The sequence below is a fragment of the Eucyclogobius newberryi genome, unplaced genomic scaffold (genome assembly GCF_026437365.1).
Source record: "Eucyclogobius newberryi isolate DKJ021-1_F unplaced genomic scaffold, fEucNew1.0.hap1 SCAF_14, whole genome shotgun sequence".
NCBI classification, from domain to species: Eukaryota; Metazoa; Chordata; class Actinopteri; order Gobiiformes; family Gobiidae; genus Eucyclogobius; species Eucyclogobius newberryi.
The window spans coordinates 33,011,676-33,032,853 of record NW_027315768.1 but is presented as its reverse complement, the minus strand read 5'-3'; the positions used below and the strand labels follow the sequence as shown (position 1 = coordinate 33,032,853).

Genomic DNA, 21,178 nt, shown 5'->3' with positions numbered 1-21,178 from the left:
CATGTACAACATGTACAACATGTACAACACGTACAACATATACAACATATACAACATATACAACATGTACAACATGTACAACATGTACAACATATACAACATGTACAACATGTACAACATGTACAACACGTACAACATATACAACATATACAACATGTACAACATGTACAACATGTACAACATGTACAACATATACAACATGTACAACATGTACAACATGTACAACACGTACAACATATACAACATATACAACATGTACAACATGTACAACATGTACAACATGTACAACATGTACAACACGTACAACATATACAACATATACAACATATACAACATGTACAACATGTACAACATGTACAACATATACAACATGTACAACATGTACAACATGTACAACATGTACAACACGTACAACATATACAACATATACAACATATACAACATGTACAACATGTACAACATGTACAACACGTACAACACGTACAACACGTACAACATATACAACATATACAACATGTACAACATGTACAACATGTACAACACGTACAACACGTACAACACGTACAACATGTACAACATGTACAACATGTACAACATGTACAACATGTACAACACGTACAACACGTACAACATATACAACATATACAACATATACAACATGTACAACATGTACAACATGTACAACACGTACAACACGTACAACACGTACAACATATACAACATATACAACATGTACAACATGTACAACATGTACAACACGTACAACACGTACAACACATACAACATATACAACATGTACAACATGTACAACATGTACAACATGTACAACATGTACAACACGTACAACATATGCAACATATACAACATATACAACATGTACAACATGTACAACACGTACAACACATACAACATATACAACATGTACAACATGTACAACATGTAAAACATATACAACATATACAACATATACAACATGTACAACATGTACAACATATACAACATGTACAACATGTACAACATGTACAACATGTACAACATGTACAACATATACAACATATACAACACGTACAACATATACAACACGTACAACACATACAACATATACAACATGTACAACATGTACAACACGTACAACATATAAGATAAGATAAGATATTCCTTTATTGTCCCACATGGGGAAATTTCATTGGTGCAACGCAGGTAGATACAGAGGTAGATACAGAAGAACAGATCACTTATAGGAAGTCTGAAAAACACTTTCAGTAGATCTCCTATAAATAAATAAAAACTCCCATAGACAAATAAATAAATACATAAATACCATTGCATGTGATCCCGACAGTAATTGCACATGAATATGTGTCACGACAGCACATAGATTGCACATGAATTTCACAGTAATTGCACATGAATTGCACATGAATTCCAACAGCAATTGCACATATGACAGAATTGCACATCAGTATTAGGTTAGGTCAGTATTGCGAGTGTTCAGTACTAACAGTTTTTGTTATAAAGTCTGACAGCAGCAGGAAGGAAAGATCTACGGAACCTTTCCTTCACACAGCGAGGGTAGATCAGTCTCTCACTGAAGCTGCTCTCCAGAGCGGACAGAGTGTCCTGCAGGAGGTGACACTCATGGTCCAGCATAGATGTGAATCTAGCCAGGACCCTTCTGTCCCCCACCTCCTGCACCGAGTCCAGAGCACAGCCCAGGACGGAGCTGGACTTCTTGATGACTCTGTCCAGCCTCTTCCTCTCCCTCTCTGTGATGCTGCTGCTCCAGCAGGCCACACCGTACAGGAGGACTGATGCCACCACAGAGTCGTAGAAGGTCTTCAGGAGTGGCCCTGTCACTCCAAAAGACCTGAGTCTCCTCAGGAGGTAGAGCCGACTCTGGCTCTTCCTGTACAGTGCGTCTGTGTTATGAGTCCAGTCCAGTTTGTGGTTCAGATGAACACCCAGGTACTTGTATGAGCCCACTCTCTCAATGTCCCGTCCCTGGAGTCGTCAGAGAACTTCTGCAGGACACAGCTGTCCGTGTCATGTCTGAAGTCTGCAGTGTAAAGGGTGAAGAGAAAGGGCGCGAGGACAGTGCCCTGGGGCTCCCCCACACTGCAGGTCCGAGTGTCAGACACACAGTTCCGGGTTCTCACAAACTGGGGTCGGTCTGTGAGGTAGTCCAGGATCCACTCTGCCAGGTCATACTCCACACCAGCCGTCTCCAGCTTGTCCCTCAGGAGCAGCGGCTGGATGGTGTTGAAGGCGCTGGAAAGATCGAAGAACAGAATCCTCACAGAGCTGCCAGGCTTTTCCAGGTGAGAGAGAGAGCGGTGCAGCAGGGAGATGATAGCGTACTCCACTCCGATGCCAGACCGATATGCAAACTGCAACGGGTCCATGGCTGAGCTCACGGTGGAGCGGAGGTGGTCCAGGACCAGCCGCTCCAGTGTCTTCATCAGGTGGGACGTGAGAGCCACTGGCCTGAAGCTGTTGAGGTCTTTGGGGCGCGGTGTCTTAGGCACAGGTACCAGACAGGAGGTCTTCCAGACCTGTGGTACCACCCTCAGCTTCAGGCTCATGTTGAAGACATGCTCCATAACTCCACACAGTTCATCTGCGCAGGACTTAAGGAGCCTGGGGCTGATGCCATCAGGTCCTGCTGCCTTCCTCACTTTAATCCTCTTCAGCTCACTCCTCACCTGTGCTGCTGTGACAGTCAGTGGTTGGCAGGGGGACCGTGTGCTGGGGGGATGGGTGAGTCCAGGCGAAGTGGGGAGCTGATGGTCCGGGGCAGATAAGCGAAGAGGAACAGATGCAGAGCATTGTCCAGCTGTGGAAGAGGGAGCATGCAGCTGTGCAGGGGGAGGGGCGTGTGACCGATCAAACCTCAAGAAGTGAGCATTTAAATCATTCACCCACTGTAGATCCCCCTCTGTCTGGGCAGGGGGGATTTTGAAGCCCGAGATGGTTTTCAGGCTCCTCCACACTCCCTGAATGTTCTTTTGCTGCAGCTGCTCCTCCATCCTCCTCTTGTAGCCGGCCTCAGCCTGCCTGATCTTCCTCCTCAGCTCCTTCTGCACAGTCCTCAGCTCCTCCTTGTTCCCTGACCTGAAGGCTCTCTTCTTCTCCTTCAGCAGAGCCTTCAGTTCACGGTTAATCCATGGCTTGTTGTTTGGAAAACACCGCACCGTCCGGGAGGGAACAATGTTCTCAAAACAGAAGTTGATGTAGCCTGTGATGCACTCTGTGATGGTGTTGATGTCCTCCCCATGTGGGTCATAAAGCTCAGTCCAGACAGTGGTGCTGAAGCAGTCCCTCAGAGCCTCCTCGCTCTCAGCAGACCACATCCTCACCTCACGGGACACCACAGGCTGCCTGCGCACGATGGGTTCATACACAGGCCTCAGATGTACAAGGTTGTGGTCCGAGCTGCCCAGGGGAGGGAGGGGGGAAGAGGAATAAGCCTCCTTGGTGTTGGCAAAAAACAAGTCCAATGTTCTATTCTCTCTGGTGGGGCAGGTAACATACTGGGTGTATGTTGGTAGAACAGAAGAGGGAGAAGCGTGGTTAAAGTCACCAGAGATGAGGAAGAGAGCCTGTGGATGCTGTGTTTGCAGCCTACAAGTGCAGGAGAGCAGTGCTTCACAAGCATTTTCAGCATTGGCAGACGGGGCCACATAGACTGCGATCAAAATCACATGTGAGAACTCCCGGGGCAGATAATATGGCCTCATGCCAATAGCCAATAGTTCAATATCCTTGTTACATAGCTGCTCCCTCACTGTGCAGTGTTCAGGTTTGGACCAGCTCGTGTTCACATACACCGCCAGACCTCCACCTCTTTTCTTCCCGCATTCTCTCGTTCTGTCCGCCCGCAGCAGATGAAAATTGTCCAAACCTACAATAGAGTCTGGCATTTCTGCTGTTAACCAGGTCTCTGTGAAAATCAAGACGTTGCTGTCCCTATAAATCCTCTGGGACAACATATACAACATATACAACACGTACAACACATACAACATATACAACATGTACAACATTTCCAACATATACAACATATACAACATATACAACACGTACAACACATACAACATATACAACATGTACAACATTTCCAACATATACAACATATACAACATATACAACACGTACAACATATACAACATGTACAACATATACAACATGTACAACACGTACAACATATACAACATGTACAACATATACAACATACAAAACATGTACAACACGTACAACATATACAACATGTACAACATATACAACATGTACAACATGTACAACACGTACAACATGTACAACACGTACAACATGTACAACACGTACAACATATACAACATGTACAACATATACAACATACAAAACATGTACAACACGTACAACATATACAACATGTACAACATATACAACATGTACAACACGTACAACATGTACAACACGTACAACATGTACAACACGTACAACACATACAACATATACAACATGTACAACATATACAACACGTACAACATATACAACATATACAACATGTACAACATATACAACATGTACAACATGTACAACACGTACAACATGTACAACACGTACAACATATACAACATATACAACATGTACAACATATACAACATGTACAACATATACAACACGTACAACATATACAACATATACAACATGTACAACATATACAACATGTACAACACGTACAATATATATAACATGTACAACATATACAACACGTACAACATATACAACATGTACAACATATACAACATGTACAACACATACAACACATACAACATATACAACATATACAACACGTACAACACATACAACACGTACAACATATACAACATGTACAACATATATAGCATATACAACACGTACAACACGTACAACATATACAACATGTATGTACAACATGTACAACATGTACAACACGTACAACATATACAACACGTACAAGTACATTATACATTATATCGTGAAGTTTATGTTGTAAAACGAGATCATAATGTGGTACAATATCACTGCTTCCATCCTGTAGAGGGAGCTGTGGGTCAATACATTAGGTGGTTAAAGCGCCCCCTACAGGACAGACGACTCGTTGAACTAAAATGCAGTTAAGATACATTTATTTTGAATTTTTCTGAAAATTATACACAGAGTAGCACATTTTTTAGGTTTATAATTTCACTTCCTGTTTATAATTAATAATAATAATAACAACATCACACTAGGAAATTACCCAGAAAACACTGGGGGGAAAAATATAAAAAAATATTTGGCAATTAAAAATATATGAGAGCGACTTTATTTTATTATTAATGTTTAGAGAGTCAAAAAAGTTGCTTCTTTGTATTTGTCGACTTAAGCTATTTCTTATATTGTACATGTATTCTGAGATATTTTTATTACATTGTTAACCAAACCCAGCTGGCAGCCCGGTGTAAACGCTCTCTCTTCTTTCTCACACTTATTGTGCTTTATCTCCTATATTTTGTAAATATAATTAGTATATTTTTTCTATTTTACTGTACGATAGGGACACGCGCTGGAATAGTTTTTTAATTCAACTGTTTTTGACTTTTTTCGGCTGGATTTGAGCGTTTTTCGTTGCGTTCGTTGTGTTGTTGTGACGTGAGCTAGCTCCGAGCGAGCCCACCAGCCCCTCCCCCCGCCCTCCGGCCGCGCTAAAGTACGGCGTGTCGTCGGTACACGTTTATGTACACGTTTATATGAAAGAGGAACTTCACCAACGATCGGGACACGCACTGGAATCGCTTTAAATTAACTTGTTTTGACTTTATTCGGCTGGATTGAGTGTTTTCGTCGTGTCGTGGCGATGTGTCGTGGCTCTGAGCCCCCCGGCTCCGGCCACGCCCCCCGGCTCCGGCCCCGCCCCCCGGCTCCGGCCCCGCCCCCCGGCTCCGGCCCCGCCCCCCGGCCGGCGCCGTACCGCGTTTCCACAAAGGAGGAACTCATGAAACTGCGGAGAACAGTCGTCTTACCCGGAGATCGCCACGTTATCCCGTCTGACCTAACCTAATACTGATGTGCAATTCTGTCGTATGTGCAATTACTGTGAAATTCATGTGCAATCTATGTGCTGTCGTGACACATATTCATGTGCAATTACTGCCGGGATCACATGCAATGGTATTTATTTATTTATTTGTCTATGGGAGTTTTTATTTATTTATAGGAGATCTACTGAAAGTGTTTTTCAGACTTCCTATAAGTGATCTGTTCTTCTGTGTCTACCTCTGTATCTACCTGCGTTGCACCAATGAAATTTCCCCATGTGGGACAATAAAGGAATATCTTATCTTATCTTATCTTAATATGTTAACTGACAGAGAATGTTCACAAATAAAGTGAATAACTAAAGAAAATAACAAATTGTTGATTCTTTTTTGTTACATTTAGTAATACTAACATTTAATTTAATACAATACATTTAGTATACTTAATAATACCACTGTCCTTGTAATAAAAAGGTATTTTCATGTATGTTTTTAAGTCTCTGAACAATAACCCACAAATATTAAAACACAATTATGATTATTTTCATTATTTAATTATTATTGTATGTATTTAATTATTCCAACATATCTTTGAGTTAATTCCAGCATGTTTCTAAAGTGCTGAACCCTCATGTGTCACCTGTGGGTTGAGCTTCAGCACCAGCTCCTCCAGCAGACTGGTCTCACAGTTCTGGAAGATGGTGACCTTGGACAGGATGGGCAGGTGGACGCTGACGGCGATCTCCGTGCGCAGGTGCAGAGGAAGCTGCTCTAGGATCTCGTTCTCACGCATGATCTTCTTGTTGATGTGAAGGTGCTGGTACCAGTTATCGATCCTCTGCCGCAGCTCTTTCCCGATGTGGTGGCTGCGCAAGTAGGCCTTCACCTGGACACACCCAAAAAAGAAAGACCACAAGAGGCCTTCACCTGGACACACCCAAAAACGTTTGACCAAAAGAGGCCTTCACCTGGACACACCCAAAAACGTTTGACCACAAGAGGCCTTCACCTGGACACACCCGAAAACGTTTGACCACAAGAGGCCTTCACCTGGACACACCCAAAAACGAATGACCACAAGAGGCCTTCACCTGGACACACCCAAAACACATTTGACCACAAGAGGCCTTCACCTGGACACACCCAAAAACGTTTGACCACAAGAGGCCTTCACCTGGACACACCCGAAAACGTTTGACCACAAGAGGCCTTCACCTGGACACACCCAAAAACGAATGACCACAAGAGGCCTTCACCTGGACACACCCAAAACACATTTGACCACAAGAGGCCTTCACCTGGACACACCCAAAAACGAATGACCACAAGAGGCCTTCACCTGGACACACCCAAAAACGTTTGACCACAAGAGGCCTTCACCTGGACACACCCAAAAACGTTTGACCACAAGAGGCCTTCACCTGGACACACCCAAAAACGTTTGACCACAAGAGGCCTTCACCTGGACACACCCGAAAATGTTTGACCACAAGAGGCCTTCACCTGGACACACCCAAAAAGTTTGACCACAAGAGGCCTTCACCTGGACACACCCAAAAACGAATGACCACAAGAGGCCTTCACCTGGACACACCCAAAACACATTTGACCACAAGAGGCCTTCACCTGGACACACCCAAAAACGTTTGACCACAAGAAGCCTTCACCTGGACACACCCGAAAATGTTTGACCACAAGAGGCCTTCACCTGGACACACCCAAAAACGTTTGACCACAAGAGGCCTTCACCTGGACACACCCAAAAACGAATGACCACAAGAGGCCTTCACCTGGACACACCCGAAAATGTTTGACCACAAGAGGCCTTCACCTGGACACACCCAAAAACGTTTGACCACAAGAAGCCTTCACCTGGACACACCCAAAAACGTTTGACCACAAGAGGCCTTCACCTGGACACACCCAAAAACTTTGACCACAAGAGGCCTTCACCTGGACACACCCAAAAAACGTTTGACCACAAGAGGCCTTCACCTGGACACACCCAAAAACGTTTGACCACAAGAGGCCTTCACCTGGACACACCCAAAAACGTTTGACCACAAGAAGCCTTCACCTGGACACACCCAAAAATGTTTGACCACAAGAGGCCTTCACCTGGACACACCCAAAAAACGTATGACCACAAGAGGCCTTCACCTGGACACACCCAAAAACGTTTGACCACAAGAGGCCTTCACCTGGACACACCCAAAAACGTTTGACCACAAGAGGCCTTCACCTGGACACACTCAAAAACGTTTGACCACAAGAGGCCTTCACCTGGACACACCCAAAAACGTTTGACCACAAGAGGCCTTCACCTGGACACACCCAAAAACGAATGACCACAAGAGGCCTTCACCTGGACACACCCAAAACACATTTGACCACAAGAGGCCTTCACCTGGACACACCCAAAAACGTTTGACCACAAGAAGCCTTCACCTGGACACACCCAAAAACGTTTGACCACAAGAGGCCTTCACCTGGACACACCCAAAAACGTTTGACCACAAGAGGCCTTCACCTGGACACACCCAAAAAACGTTTGACCACAAGAGGCCTTCACCTGGACACACCCAAAAACGTTTGACCACAAGAAGCCTTTACCTGGACATACCCAAAAACGTATGACCACAAGAGGCTTTCACCTGGACACACCCAAAAACGTTTGACCACAAGAGGCCTTCACCTGGACACACCCAAAAATGTTTGACCACAAGAGGCCTTCACCTGGACACACCCAAAAAACGTATGACCACAAGAGGCCTTCACCTGGACACACCCAAAAACGTTTGACCACAAGAGGCCTTCACCTGGACACACCCAAAAAACGTATGACCACAAGAGGCCTTGACTTGGACACACCCAAAAAACATTTGACCACAAGAGGCCTTCACCAGGACACACCCAAAAACATTTGACCACAAGAGGCCTTCACCTGGACACACCCAAAAACGTATGACCACAAGAGGCCTTCACCTGGACACACCCAAAAACGTTTGACCACAAGAGGCCTTCACCTGGACATACCCAAAAACGTATGACCACAAGAGGCCTTCACCTGGACACACCCAAAAACGTTTGACCACAAGAGGCCTTCACCTGGACACAGCCAAAAACGTATGACCACAAGAGGCCTTCACCTGGACACACCCAAAAACGTTTGACCACAAGAGGCCTTCACCTGGACACACCCAAAAACGTATGACCACAAGAGGCCTTCACCTGGACACACCCAAAAACGTATGACCACAAGAGGCCTTCACCTGGACACACCCAAAAAACGTTCGTCCACAAGAGGCCTTCACCTGGACACACCCAAAAACGTTTGACCAGAAGATAAATTAGTTAGTAGGTTAGAAAGTAAGTAACTTTGTTATTTAGTTAGTAAGTAAATATAGTAAATGTGTAATTTCTGCAAATTTAATGAATCCAACCAAAACATATTCACTTAAATGAAAAATCTGATTTATGTAGTTTAAGACATCTCTACTAAATAAATGCTGAATAAGTAAGATTATTGCAGTAGCAGATTATCACTTATTCACTTATTTCAAGGACATTTTTGCCTAACCCTTGTTTTTACGAGGTGTAATTCTTAAAACTAGGTACATTAGTTAGTTATTTACAAAGTTATTTAGATAGATAGTTAGGTAGTTACTTGTTTAGTTAAATATTTAGTTATTTAATTAGTTATTTAGTTAGTTATTTAGTTAATTGTGTATTTAGTTAGTTTACATGCACATTTCTATCTTAAGAATGTAAAAAAGGCCTAAACTGTGGACTGTAACAGGCTGATCCGTCTGAATAAAACCCGGAGCCGTGAAAGTCCCAACTCCGTCTCACCAGCTCATGGTTGGGGAAGAAGACGTTGTCCCGGTCCCTGAGGCTGGAGATGACGTTCCCCACGTTCCCCACGATGGACGCGAACACCAGCACGGCGATGAGCAGGTCGGCGATCATGAACAGGTACTCCTCCTCTTGGCTGGGGAGGGGCGTGTCCCCCACCGTGGTGAAGATCTGCGCTGAGAACCAGAAGCAGTAGAAGTACTGGCGCCGCGTCGCCGCGAACACCGGGATGGAGATGTTGGGATAGACCCAGATGTCGCTCCCGAAGCCGATGTAGTTGGAGAGGGCGAAGTACAAGCAGGCGTTCCAGTGGATGAGCACGAAAATGTAGAGCATCAGTTTGGAGATGCGGAAGGTGTTGGGGTAGGACGTCCTGGTCTCCATGCGGTCCAGGGCCTCGTCCAGGCGTGGCGTGCGCAGCAGGCGGTTGATTCGGACCAGAGGCGTCTGAATCCCCAACGCAAAGTAGAGGAGGTCGGTCGGGAGCAGAGACGCGGCGTCCCGGAGGAAAGACGCCGAGCGGAGGTAGCGCTTCCTCAGCCGAGTCGGGTCCGTGACGAGGATGCCCTGCTCCAGGTAACCTAAAGAGGAGGGGACATGTGGAGGTTTAGGGCTCAGCTAACGATCACTGTGCCAATCGATTAGTCCGGCAAGTACTCTCTCACAAAGAGACATTTAGAGACTTTTAGAGACTTTTAGAGACATTTAGAGACATTTAGAGATACAGAAACATTTAGAGACATAGGGACATTTGGAGACATTTAGAGACTTTTACAGACATTTAGAGACTTTTATAGACTTTAAGAGACTTGTACAGACATTTAGAGTCTTTAAGAGACATCTAGAGACATAGGGACATTTAGAGACTTTTACAGACATTTAGAGACTTTTAGAGACATTTAGACACATTTAGAGACTTTTAGAGACATTAAGAGACTTTTACAGACATTTAGAGACTTTTAGAGTCTTTAAGAGACATTTAGAGACACAGAGACATCTAGAGACATAGGGGCATTTAGAGACTTTTACAGACATTTAGAGACTTTTAGAGACATTTAGACACATTTAGAGACTTTTAGAGACATTAAGAGACTTTTACAGACATTTAGAGACTTTTAGAGACATTTAGACACATTTGGAGACTTTCACAGACTTTTACAGACATTTTGAGACTTTTAGAGACATTTAGAGACCTTTACAGACATTTAGAGACTTTTAGAGACATTTAGACACATTTAGAGACTTTTAGAGACATTTAGAGACTTTTAGAGATGGGCTTGTTTAGTGTTTGGTCCCTTTTTTGTGGTGAATTTAAAGACATTACAACGTCTTCATCTCGAAGATTTCAGATTTCATTTGATAATGTATCTAAAATGTCTCTATGTACAATAATTGTGAGTTGCAGCCGAACAAACGAATAATAAGAACACTATTTTCTTTATCCTTTAACAAACAAATTACACCAAAATAATTCACAATTACACGTCCTTTTTAATCATATTATTTTTTATTATGTTTTTGCCTTCTAGTGAGTTCTTACTCAGCACACACCACAAACAAACAATCGAAAATAAATAAAATAAATAATACCTCTTTTAACTCAACTCCTTTTTTATGAATTATGCTTTACTTGTTATTCCTTGTTTTGAGTAATCGACTTGAAAAATAAACCCGTTAACCCTTCTTTTCTTTGGACGCCGCCCTCTCATTTTATTCTTCACTCGTCTGTTCTCGTTGTTTGTTTTTCTTGTTTCAAATTTAAATAATGTGAAATAATGATTCAAAACTGCGGCAGTACCTGAGCGCAGAGTGATGACGGTGTCTGCCACGTACATCAGGTCCGACAGATAGTCCAGGGTCAACCACACGGGCAGATAGTTCAGGGCGATGGACGTGAAGCAGGTCCTGGCCAAGTCACACTCACTTTCAATACTTTGTACATGCGTTTCTTGGGAATACAAAGTGCGTCGGGAACATTTACCTCAATATGATGATCACCCAGTTGTAGATGATGGGGAAGATGATCACCTGAAGCCACACGTAATAAAACTGTTCTGCCGGGTCCACCACCCACTCACTCCACCTGGAATAACACGGATTCAGCTGCAATACACTTTAATACTGCAATACTTTATACCGTTCCAAATGTACTCATAAAAATAACATCGAACAAAACAACAGAACTAGGCGGTATATTGGCAATTATCACTTATATTTTCTTGTTTTATTATCGATGGCCAAAATCCTCCAAAACGTTCTCAAAGATATAAAATGCACTACAAATATATATAATTTGTTTTAACTCAAATATTATTTCATCTTGTTTTAAATCTAAAAAATAAATACAAATAAAATAAGATTCCAAGCACGCCTGGATGTGAAACACTGGCTTAAAAGTGTCACTTTTCTGACCCGCTTGTTTCCATGGAGATACTGTGTTATTGCTTTGGGTTCGGGGGTTAGGGAATGTTCCATTGTTTGACGTTAAACTTTTTACCAGGTAGGAAGGTACACAGGAAAATCTAAAAAAAGATAATAAGTTACTAAATGGTCAAAATAAGTAGTATTTGTCTTGGTTTGAGTATTTTTTTAATCACTTAAAGTAAGATTGCCAATGGAACAAGCATAAAATATATTGTTTTACTCAAAATAAGTAAAAGACAACCATTTTCTAATTTGAAATGAGGGAAAAAATAAAGATAAATACTAATTATATCAATAACTTTTGAACTTAATGTCTAGTTTAAAATTGTAAATTTTTCCAATGTAATAAAACTACGTTAACTTTTCAAAATATTAACTTTTGTAAACCACTCTAACAGTAAAAGTATTTGTTTTTCAATGTATTTCTGGCCAATCGAAACACACACACTGCTCCTATATTCTGTACTGTTATTTACAATTGTATATATGTTTGTTACTAAGAGTTCTTTGTTTTGTTTATAAGAGTTCTTCTATTAAGAGTGTTTTTTTGAAACTTCCTATAAGTTATCTGTCCTTCTTCTGTATCTACTGCGTTGTAACAATGAAATTTCCCCATGTGTGGACAAATAAAGGATTATCTTATATATGTGTATTTTGTATTTGCATGTGTATTTTTGGGGGAAATTCACAACAAAACAAACAACCATGGAGACAAAATACACATATATGTCTCTAAATAAATCAATCAATCAATCAAAAATCACATACTTAATTTTGGCCAGCCGATCCAATGGCCCGTTCTGCTCCTCCGTCCGATTCTCTCCATCCTCTCGTACGTTCACCCTCTTCCTCCTGTGCCATTTCAGCAGCCGTTGCCACTGGTTGTTCCCGACGTCCACGTTACCCAAAGTGTCCATTCCGTAACCCGATTTCGGGCTCCGAATTCAGCGTTTCCCAGCGGTTCCGCCTCTGCGACGCGACCTGCGGACCGACCTGCAGCGCTGCATCGTGCCGGAGCGATGCCGGTCTCCATGGAGCAGGGCAGGACCACAACAAGCGCCGCGCTCCTCGGGGAACGTCTTCACCAGGACGACTCGGCTCCTTCCAGGTAGAGGCCGGAGACAACAGCTCCAAACACGGAGAGGAGAGGGTCGTTAAGGCGCTGATAATGTACGTGTACATTTATGAGCATTTATATGTTATGTAAGTGGTGGCTCCGACAGGTAATATTATTCATCTTTAAAACATATTTAATTCCAGTTTTACCGTATTTTTTGGACTTTAAGAAACGAAAAAAAAAAAATAAAACATGTATAAGTCGCACCGGAGTATAAGTCGCATTTTTTGGGGGAAATGTATTTGATAAAATCCATAAACCAGTGAGACAGTCTTTACTTTAAAGTTTAATTGGGTGTTTATTTTATATTTTAACAAAAGATAGCATTAACAATGAGAAACTGTTAGCATAACTGTTAGCCAACTGCTGCTGATTTAAAGTGCCTCAGACAGGTTGGACGATTCATTGAACTAAAATACAGTTAAGATTAATATATTTTATATTTTGCTAAAAAATATACAAACTTTACAACAAAGTAGGAAATAGGAAGAAGAAACATATCTAATGTAAAAAATAAATAAAAAAAGACAAATAAAAATACATGAGAGCGACTTTATTTTGTCGAATTAAAGTTTCGAGGGCGAAAAAAGTAGTTTGTTAACTCTGCGTGAACTGTGACGTCAGTTCCTGTCATTTTCTACAGAGTTTTCAACTTTTCTCCACAAATAGCCACTCAATTGGTGTAAAACTATCAGTTAAATTTACAACATGTACAAACACACCAAATAAAGTCAAAATTGGAACAAAGAAATCGTACAAACCCGTCAGAGGCACAGTTTAATTAATTCTATGTGTTCAGGACAGGTGCATATTAATGAACACATGATGTAAACACGCCAAATCAGCCCTGGTCCCGCACTTTTCACAACACATCATTGTTCACGCACGTGTTTTCAGCGGCAGGGGACACACGCAGACACGAGAGGAACACGTTTAGAGCATTTCCACGCGCTGTGACTACATCAAATCGGACATAAACACTTGGAAAAACAAAGTATTATTTCCTCTTTAACCTTTGCTCGCGCTCTGACTCGCGGCAGTGGGCGGAGACTGTTCCAAGATGGCGGCTGCGGCGGCGACCGAAGCCTCTCGAAATCCCCCAAATCGGATGTTTCTCCGCGGCTCCCGGGGCTCGCATTGACCCGGAGCGGCACCCCGGACTGCCATGACCCCGCTCGGCCCCGCGACGCCGCCGTCTCCCGGATATCTCCGCGCCGTCGGCCCCGTTTCGAGCCCCGTGACATTGTGAATACGTTACGTTAGCGGTTAGCATCCGAGCGGCTAACGAGCGGCTAACGCAGCTAGCGCCGTCAACAACAAGCGCACCGGAAAGCGCCTTTTGGCCACAACCGGGACTATCTTTGAACATTTACCGACACACAAGGTAAGCGGCGGTGTGTTTTCTGGTCGTCAACGCAACTGACACGTTTAATGCGCGAATAATGGCAACGCAGTGTTGATGTTTCTGAAGCTAAGTGCTAATTAGTTTGCGTTTGCTACATCATCATCTCCTCCGTTGGATTGGACACTTTGGAGTGATGTTTGATGCGTCGCAGGCGTCACTTCTAGTCCACCTTCTTGTTGTGATGAGATCTGGTTTAAAACGTGTACAAAGCGTAATTAAACTGATATAAATGTGTTAATCATGGGGGTGAATAAGGATGGGAAACTGAGCTGGGTGCGCATGGACCAGGAGAGGACCAAGGGAGGACCAAGGGAGGACCAGGGAGAGGACCAGGGAGAGGACCAGGGAGAGGACCAGGGAGAGCACCAGGGAGAGGACCAGGGAGAGGACCAGGGAGAGGACCAGGGAGAGGACCAGGGAGAGGACCCCCGGGGGCGCGCAGTGATTGATTTTACAAGAAGATTTATTTGTTTCTTTTACGTGCAATAAATTATGTATTTTACTCGAGTTTCTTTGGACTTTTTAGACGTTTGTGAAAATAATACAGCCTAAATCCTGTGGTGGAGGGAAAAGTGAAGGGGAACATGCTGCGATATCAATAAATAAACAAACCACTTAATGTCACAAGTTATGAACAATCTTGAGTGGTTTTGGCTAATTAGAATCACTCAGACACATGAGAGTGATAACAAAGCCTGGTTTAAAAACATTTACTATTGGATTTGTCATGATTTGTTTGTTTTAAAAGTAGATGATGCAGTTTTGATGAAGGCAAAATCTGGATTTTTACGATTTATTGGACAAATGCATCTACAGATCTATTACATAAATACCCCAAAATGTACTTTTTGTGAAATGTTTTAGAGTAGTTTTGCCTCCAGCCTCCTCCAATCTAGAATTTTCAACATTCTGATGATTGACGGTTTATTAACAACTCTAAATTGATAAATTTGCATGTTTTGTGTGTGGAAATCCTAGATATCGAAGTACTGTAAATGAGTTATATACATTATTCTTCTGTCCGGGTAAACTGTATTAATTAGAGCTGGATAAATAACTAAATTGTACAGAAAATGGCACTTTATCTGTCACGGTGTCATTATTCTCGGCTCATCTCGTGTCCACAGACGTATGATTCATCTGAGCTCGGTGTATTGCAAATCGTTACGACACGTTGAACGATAAACGCTTTTGTTTACGGTTTGGGCTTTGGAAAGCTTAAAAGCCAAAGGCTTCCGCTCAGACTTATGGAAAAATCAATCCATTGTGTTCAAAAGGGCTTTAAATTCTAACGAGTTTACAACACGTTCACTACAAAGTGTGAGGTTTTTGGCACTAAAGCTGTGGCTGCTTTGCTAAGTGTATATTCTTGTAATTTTGCTACAAACTAATAGATAAATTAAAGGAAAAGAATAGCATAAAATAAACAAATTCACACTTGTGTCTTTTACAATTGTATTTATTTACTTATTGATGTATTAATTTATTCCAAAAGGACAGTGTACATTAATGAACATCTGTATTGAACAAATGCGATCATGCCAGATTAGAGTTATAAAGCTCATTTACAGCCGCAGTCTCTTTTAAAGTAACAAAACAAACACAAAAATACAATCTATAACACGGGAGTATTTCAAAATCTACATCCACAGACGCCTTCAGTTTCATGTGTGCAGAACCGACCATGTTGTTAATATATCAACCTTTAAAAGCAAAAGAAGACGTTATGTTCAGAGGGTTCTGTGTATTTGATGTTTATTCACCCAGTTGTCTAGTGTTTTGTGAGAATTATTTCCTCCAAAGCCTTGTTTTTCACCTGAATGCGTTTGATTGTTGTTGTTGTTGTTGTGACTTTTAATAAGATAAGATGTGCCTTTATTGTCCACAAATGGGTAAATTTTGGTGTTGCAACGCAGGTAGATAGAGGAAAAGGACAGATACACTTACAGGAAGTTTTAAACGACACTCTTAATAGAAAAAAACTCTTATAAACAAAAACTCTTATAAACAAAACTCATAGACAGAACCTCTCATTTCTTAATAAGAAATGGTGGTTGCTTTCTGATTGTTGTTGTTGTTGTGTTGCTTTTAATGGTGGTTGGTCTCTGGTTGTCGTTGTTGTGTTACTTTTAATGGCGGTTGGTCTCTGATTAACGTTGTTGTTGTGGTGTTGCTTTTAGTGGCGGTTGGTCTCTGGTTGTTGTTGTTGTTGTTGTGTTGCTTTTAATGGTGGTTGGTCTCTGGTTGTCGTTGTTGTTGTTGTGTTACTTTTAATGGCGGTTGGTCTCTGATTAACGTTGTTGTTGTGGTGTTGCTTTTAGTGGCGGTTGGTCTCTGGTTATTGTTGTTGTTATTGTGTTACTTTTCATGGCGGTTGGTCTCTGGTTATTGTTATTGTTGTGTTACTTTTCATGGTGGTTGGTCTCTGGTTGTTGTTGTTGTTGTTGTTGTGTTACTTTTCATGGTGGTTGGTCTCTGGTTGTTGTTACTTTTCATGGCGGTTGGTCTCTGGTTGTTGTTGTTGTTGTGTTACTTTTCATGGCGGTTGGTCTCTGATTGTTGTTGTTGTTGTGTTGCTTTTAATGGTGGTTGGTCTCTGGTTGTCGTTGTTGTTGTTGTTGTTGTGTTACTTTTAATGGCGGTTGGTCTCTGATTGACGTTGTTGTTGTGGTGTTGCTTTTAGTGGCGGTTGGTCTCTGGTTGTTGTTGTTGTGGTGTTGCTTTTAATGGCGGTTGGTCTCTGGTTGTTGTTGTTGTGTTACTTTTAATGATGGTTGGTCTCTGGTTGTTGTTGTGTTACTTTTAATGGCGGTTGGTCTCTGGTTGTCGTTGTTGTTGTGTTACTTTTAATGGCGGTTGGTCTCTGATTGACGTTGTTGTTGTGGTGTTGCTTTTAGTGGCGGTTGGTCTCTGGTTGTTGTTGTGTTACTTTTAATGGCGGTTGGTCTCTGGTTGTCGTTGTTGTTGTGTTACTTTTAATGGCGGTTGGTCTCTGATTGACGTTGTTGTTGTGGTGTTGCTTTTAGTGGCGGTTGGTCTCTGGTTGTTGTTGTTGTTGTTGTTGTTGTTGTTGTGTTACTTTTAATGGCGGTTGGTCTCTGATTGACGTTGTTGTTGTGGTGTTGCTTTTAATGGCGGTTGGTCTCTGGTTATTGTTGTTGTTACTTTTAATGGCGTTGGTCTCTGGTTATTGTTGTTGTTGTGGTGGTGTTGCTTTTAATGGCGGTTGGTCTCTGGTTATTGTTGTTGTTGCGGTGTTGCTTTTAATGGCGGTTGGTCTCTGATTGTCGTTGTTGTTGTGGTGTTGCTTTTAATGGCAGTTGGTCTCTGGTTGTTGTTGTTGTGGTGTTGCTTTAAATGGCGTTTGTCTCTGGTTATTGTTGTTGTGTTACTTTTCATGGCGGTTGGTCTCTGGTTATTGTTGTTGTTGTGTTACTTTTGATGGCGGTTGGTCTCTGGTTGTTGTTGTTGTTGTGTTACTTTTCATGGCTGTTGGTCTCTGGTTGTTGTTGTTGTTGTTGTTGTTGTTGTTGTGTTACTTTTCATGGCGGTTGGTCTCTGGTTGTGGTGTTGCTTTAAATGGCGTTGGTCTCTGGTTATTGTTGTTGTTGTTGTTACTTTTCATGGCGGTTGGTCTCTGGTTGTTGTTGTTGTTGTGTTACTTTTCATGGCTGTTGGTCTCTGGTTGTTGTTGTTGTTGTGTTACTTTTCATGGCGGTTGGTCTCTGGTTGTTGTTGTTGTTGTGTTACTTTTCATGGCGGTTGGTCTCTGGTTGTTGTTGTTGTTGTTGTTGTGTTACTTTTCATGGCGGTTGGTCTCTGATTGTTGTTGTTGTTGTGTTACTTTTCATGGCGGTTGGTCTCTGATTGTTGTTGTTGTGTTACTTTTCATGGCGGTTGGTCTCTGGTTGTTGTTGTTGTTGTTGTGTTACTTTTCATGGCGGTTGGTCTCTGGTTGTTGTTGTTGTTGTGTTACTTTTCATGGCGGTTGGTCTCTGGTTATTGTTGTTGTTGTTGTGTTACTTTTCATGGCGGTTGGTCTCTGGTTGTTGTTGTTGTTGTGTTACTTTTCATGGCGGTTGGTCTCTGATTGTTGTTGTTGTTGTGTTGCTTTTAATGGCGGTTGGTTGTTGTTGTTGTGTGGCTTTTAATGGCGGTTGGTCTCTGGTTGTCGTTGTTGTTGTGTTACTTTTAATGGCGGTTGGTCTCTGATTGACGTTGTTGTTGTGGTGTTGCTTTTAGTGGCGGTTGGTCTCTGATTGACGTTGTTGTTGTTGTTGTTGTTGTGTTACTTTTAATGGCAGTTGGTCTCTGATTGACGTTGTTGTTGTGGTGTTGCTTTTAATGGCGGTTGGTCTCTGGTTATTGTTGTTGTTACTTTTAATGGCGTTGGTCTCTGGTTATTGTTGTTGTTGTTGTGGTGGTGTTGCTTTTAATGGCGGTTGGTCTCTGGTTATTGTTGTTGTTGCGGTGTTGCTTTTAATGGCGGTTGGTCTCTGATTGTTGTTGTTGTGTTACTTTTCATGGCGGTTGGTCTCTGGTTATTGTTGTTGTTGTTGTGTTACTTTTCATGGCGGTTGGTCTCTGGTTGTTGTTGTTGTTGTGTTACTTTTCATGGCTGTTGGTCTCTGGTTGTTGTTGTTGTGTTACTTTTCATGGCGGTTGTTCTCTGGTTGTGGTGTTGCTTTAAATGGCGTTGGTCTCTGGTTATTGTTGTTGTTGTTGTGTTACTTTTCATGGCGGTTGGTCTCTGGTTGTTGTTGTTGTTGTGTTACTTTTCATGGCTGTTGGTCTCTGGTTGTTGTTGTTGTTGTTGTTGTTGTGTTACTTTTCATGGCGGTTGGTCTCTGGTTGTTGTTGTTGTTGTTGTGTTACTTTTCATGGCGGTTGGTCTCTGATTGTTGTTGTTGTTGTTGTGTTACTTTTCATGGCGGTTGGTCCCTGGTTGTTGTTGTTGTTGTTGTTGTTGTGTTACTTTTCATGGCGGTTGGTCTCTGATTGTTGTTGTTGTTGTGTTACTTTTCATGGCGGTTGGTCTCTGGTTGTTGTTGTTGTTGTTGTTGTTACTTTTCATGGCGGTTGGTCTCTGGTTGTTGTTGTTGTTGTGTTACTTTTCATGGCGGTTGGTCTCTGGTTGTTGTTGTTGTTGTGTTACTTTTCATGGCTGTTGGTCTCTGGTTGTTGTTGTTGTTGTGTTACTTTTCATGGCGGTTGGTCTCTGGTTGTTGTTGTTGTTGTTGTTGTGTTACTTTTCATGGCGGTTGGTCTCTGATTGTTGTTGTTGTTGTGTTACTTTTCATGGCGGTTGGTCTCTGGTTGTTGTTGTTGTTGTGTTACTTTTCATGGCGGTTGGTCTCTTGATTGTTGTTGTTGTTGTGTTACTTTTCATGGCGGTTGGTCTCTGATTGTTGTTGTTGTTACTTTTCATGGCGGTTGGTCTCTGGTTGTTGTTGTTGTGTTACTTTTTATGGCGGTTGGTCTCTGGTTGTTGTTGTTGTTGTGTTACTTTTCATGGCGGTTGGTCTCTGATTGTTGTTGTTGTGTTACTTTTCATGGCGGTTGGTCTCTGATTGTTTTTGTTGTGTTACTTTTCATGGCGGTTGGTCTCTGATTGTTGTTGTTGTGTTACTTTTCATGGCGGTTGGTCTCTGATTGTTCTTGTTGTGTTACTTTTCATGGCGGTTGGTCTCTGATTGTTCTTGTTGTGTTACTTTTCATTGCGGTTGGTCTCTGGTTGTTGTTGTTGTTGTGTTACTTTTCATGGCGGTTGGTCTCTGGTTGTTGTTGTTGTTGTTGTTGTTGTGTTACTTTTCATGGCGGTTGGTCTCTGGTTGTTGTTGTTGTGTTACTTTTCATGGCAGTTGGTCTCTGGTTGTTGTTGTTGTTGTGTTACTTTTCATGGCGGTTGGTCTCTGATTGTTGTTGTTGTGTTACTTTTCATGGCGGTTGGTCTCTGGTTGTTGTTGTTGTTGTTGTGTTACTTTTCATGGCGGTTGGTCTCTGGTTGTTGTTGTTGTGTTACTTTTCATGGCGGTTGGTCTCTGGTTGTTGTTGTTGTGTTACTTTTCATGGCGGTTGGTCTCTGGTTGTTGTTGTGTTACTTTACATGGCGGTTGGTCTCTGGTTGTTGTTGTTGTTGTGTTACTTTTCATGGCGGTTGGTCTCTGGTTGTTGTTGTGTTACTTTTCATGGCGGTTGGTCTCTGGTTGTTGTTGTTGTTGTGTTACTTTTCATGGCGGTTGGTCTCTGGTTGTTGTTGTTGTGTTACTTTTCATGGCGGTTGGTCTCTGATTGTTGTTGTTGTGTTACTTTTCATGGCGGTTGGTCTCTGGTTGT

General features: G+C 42.2%; 2 protein-coding genes across 2 annotated transcripts in view; one reads left to right on the top strand and one right to left on the bottom strand.

Moving 5' to 3' along the window:
* cnga4 (cyclic nucleotide gated channel subunit alpha 4) overlaps positions 1-13,237 on the bottom strand; it is a 29,723-nt gene extending 16,486 nt beyond the window's left edge. Inside the window, exons 1-5 of the mRNA XM_072443975.1 lie at positions 13,089-13,237; positions 11,878-11,979; positions 11,695-11,801; positions 9,894-10,477; positions 6,682-6,927 (exon numbers count right to left, since the gene is read on the bottom strand). Of these exons, the coding sequence (XP_072300076.1) occupies positions 6,682-6,927; positions 9,894-10,477; positions 11,695-11,801; positions 11,878-11,979; positions 13,089-13,237 (1,188 nt within the window). The remainder of the gene's footprint in view (positions 1-6,681; positions 6,928-9,893; positions 10,478-11,694; positions 11,802-11,877; positions 11,980-13,088) is intronic.
* Positions 13,238-14,713: 1,476 nt separating this feature from the next.
* fhip1b (FHF complex subunit HOOK interacting protein 1B) overlaps positions 14,714-21,178 on the top strand; it is a 35,950-nt gene continuing 29,485 nt past the window's right edge. Inside the window, exon 1 of the mRNA XM_072445275.1 lies at positions 14,714-14,821. The gene's annotated coding sequence lies outside the window, so the exon portion shown is untranslated. The remainder of the gene's footprint in view (positions 14,822-21,178) is intronic.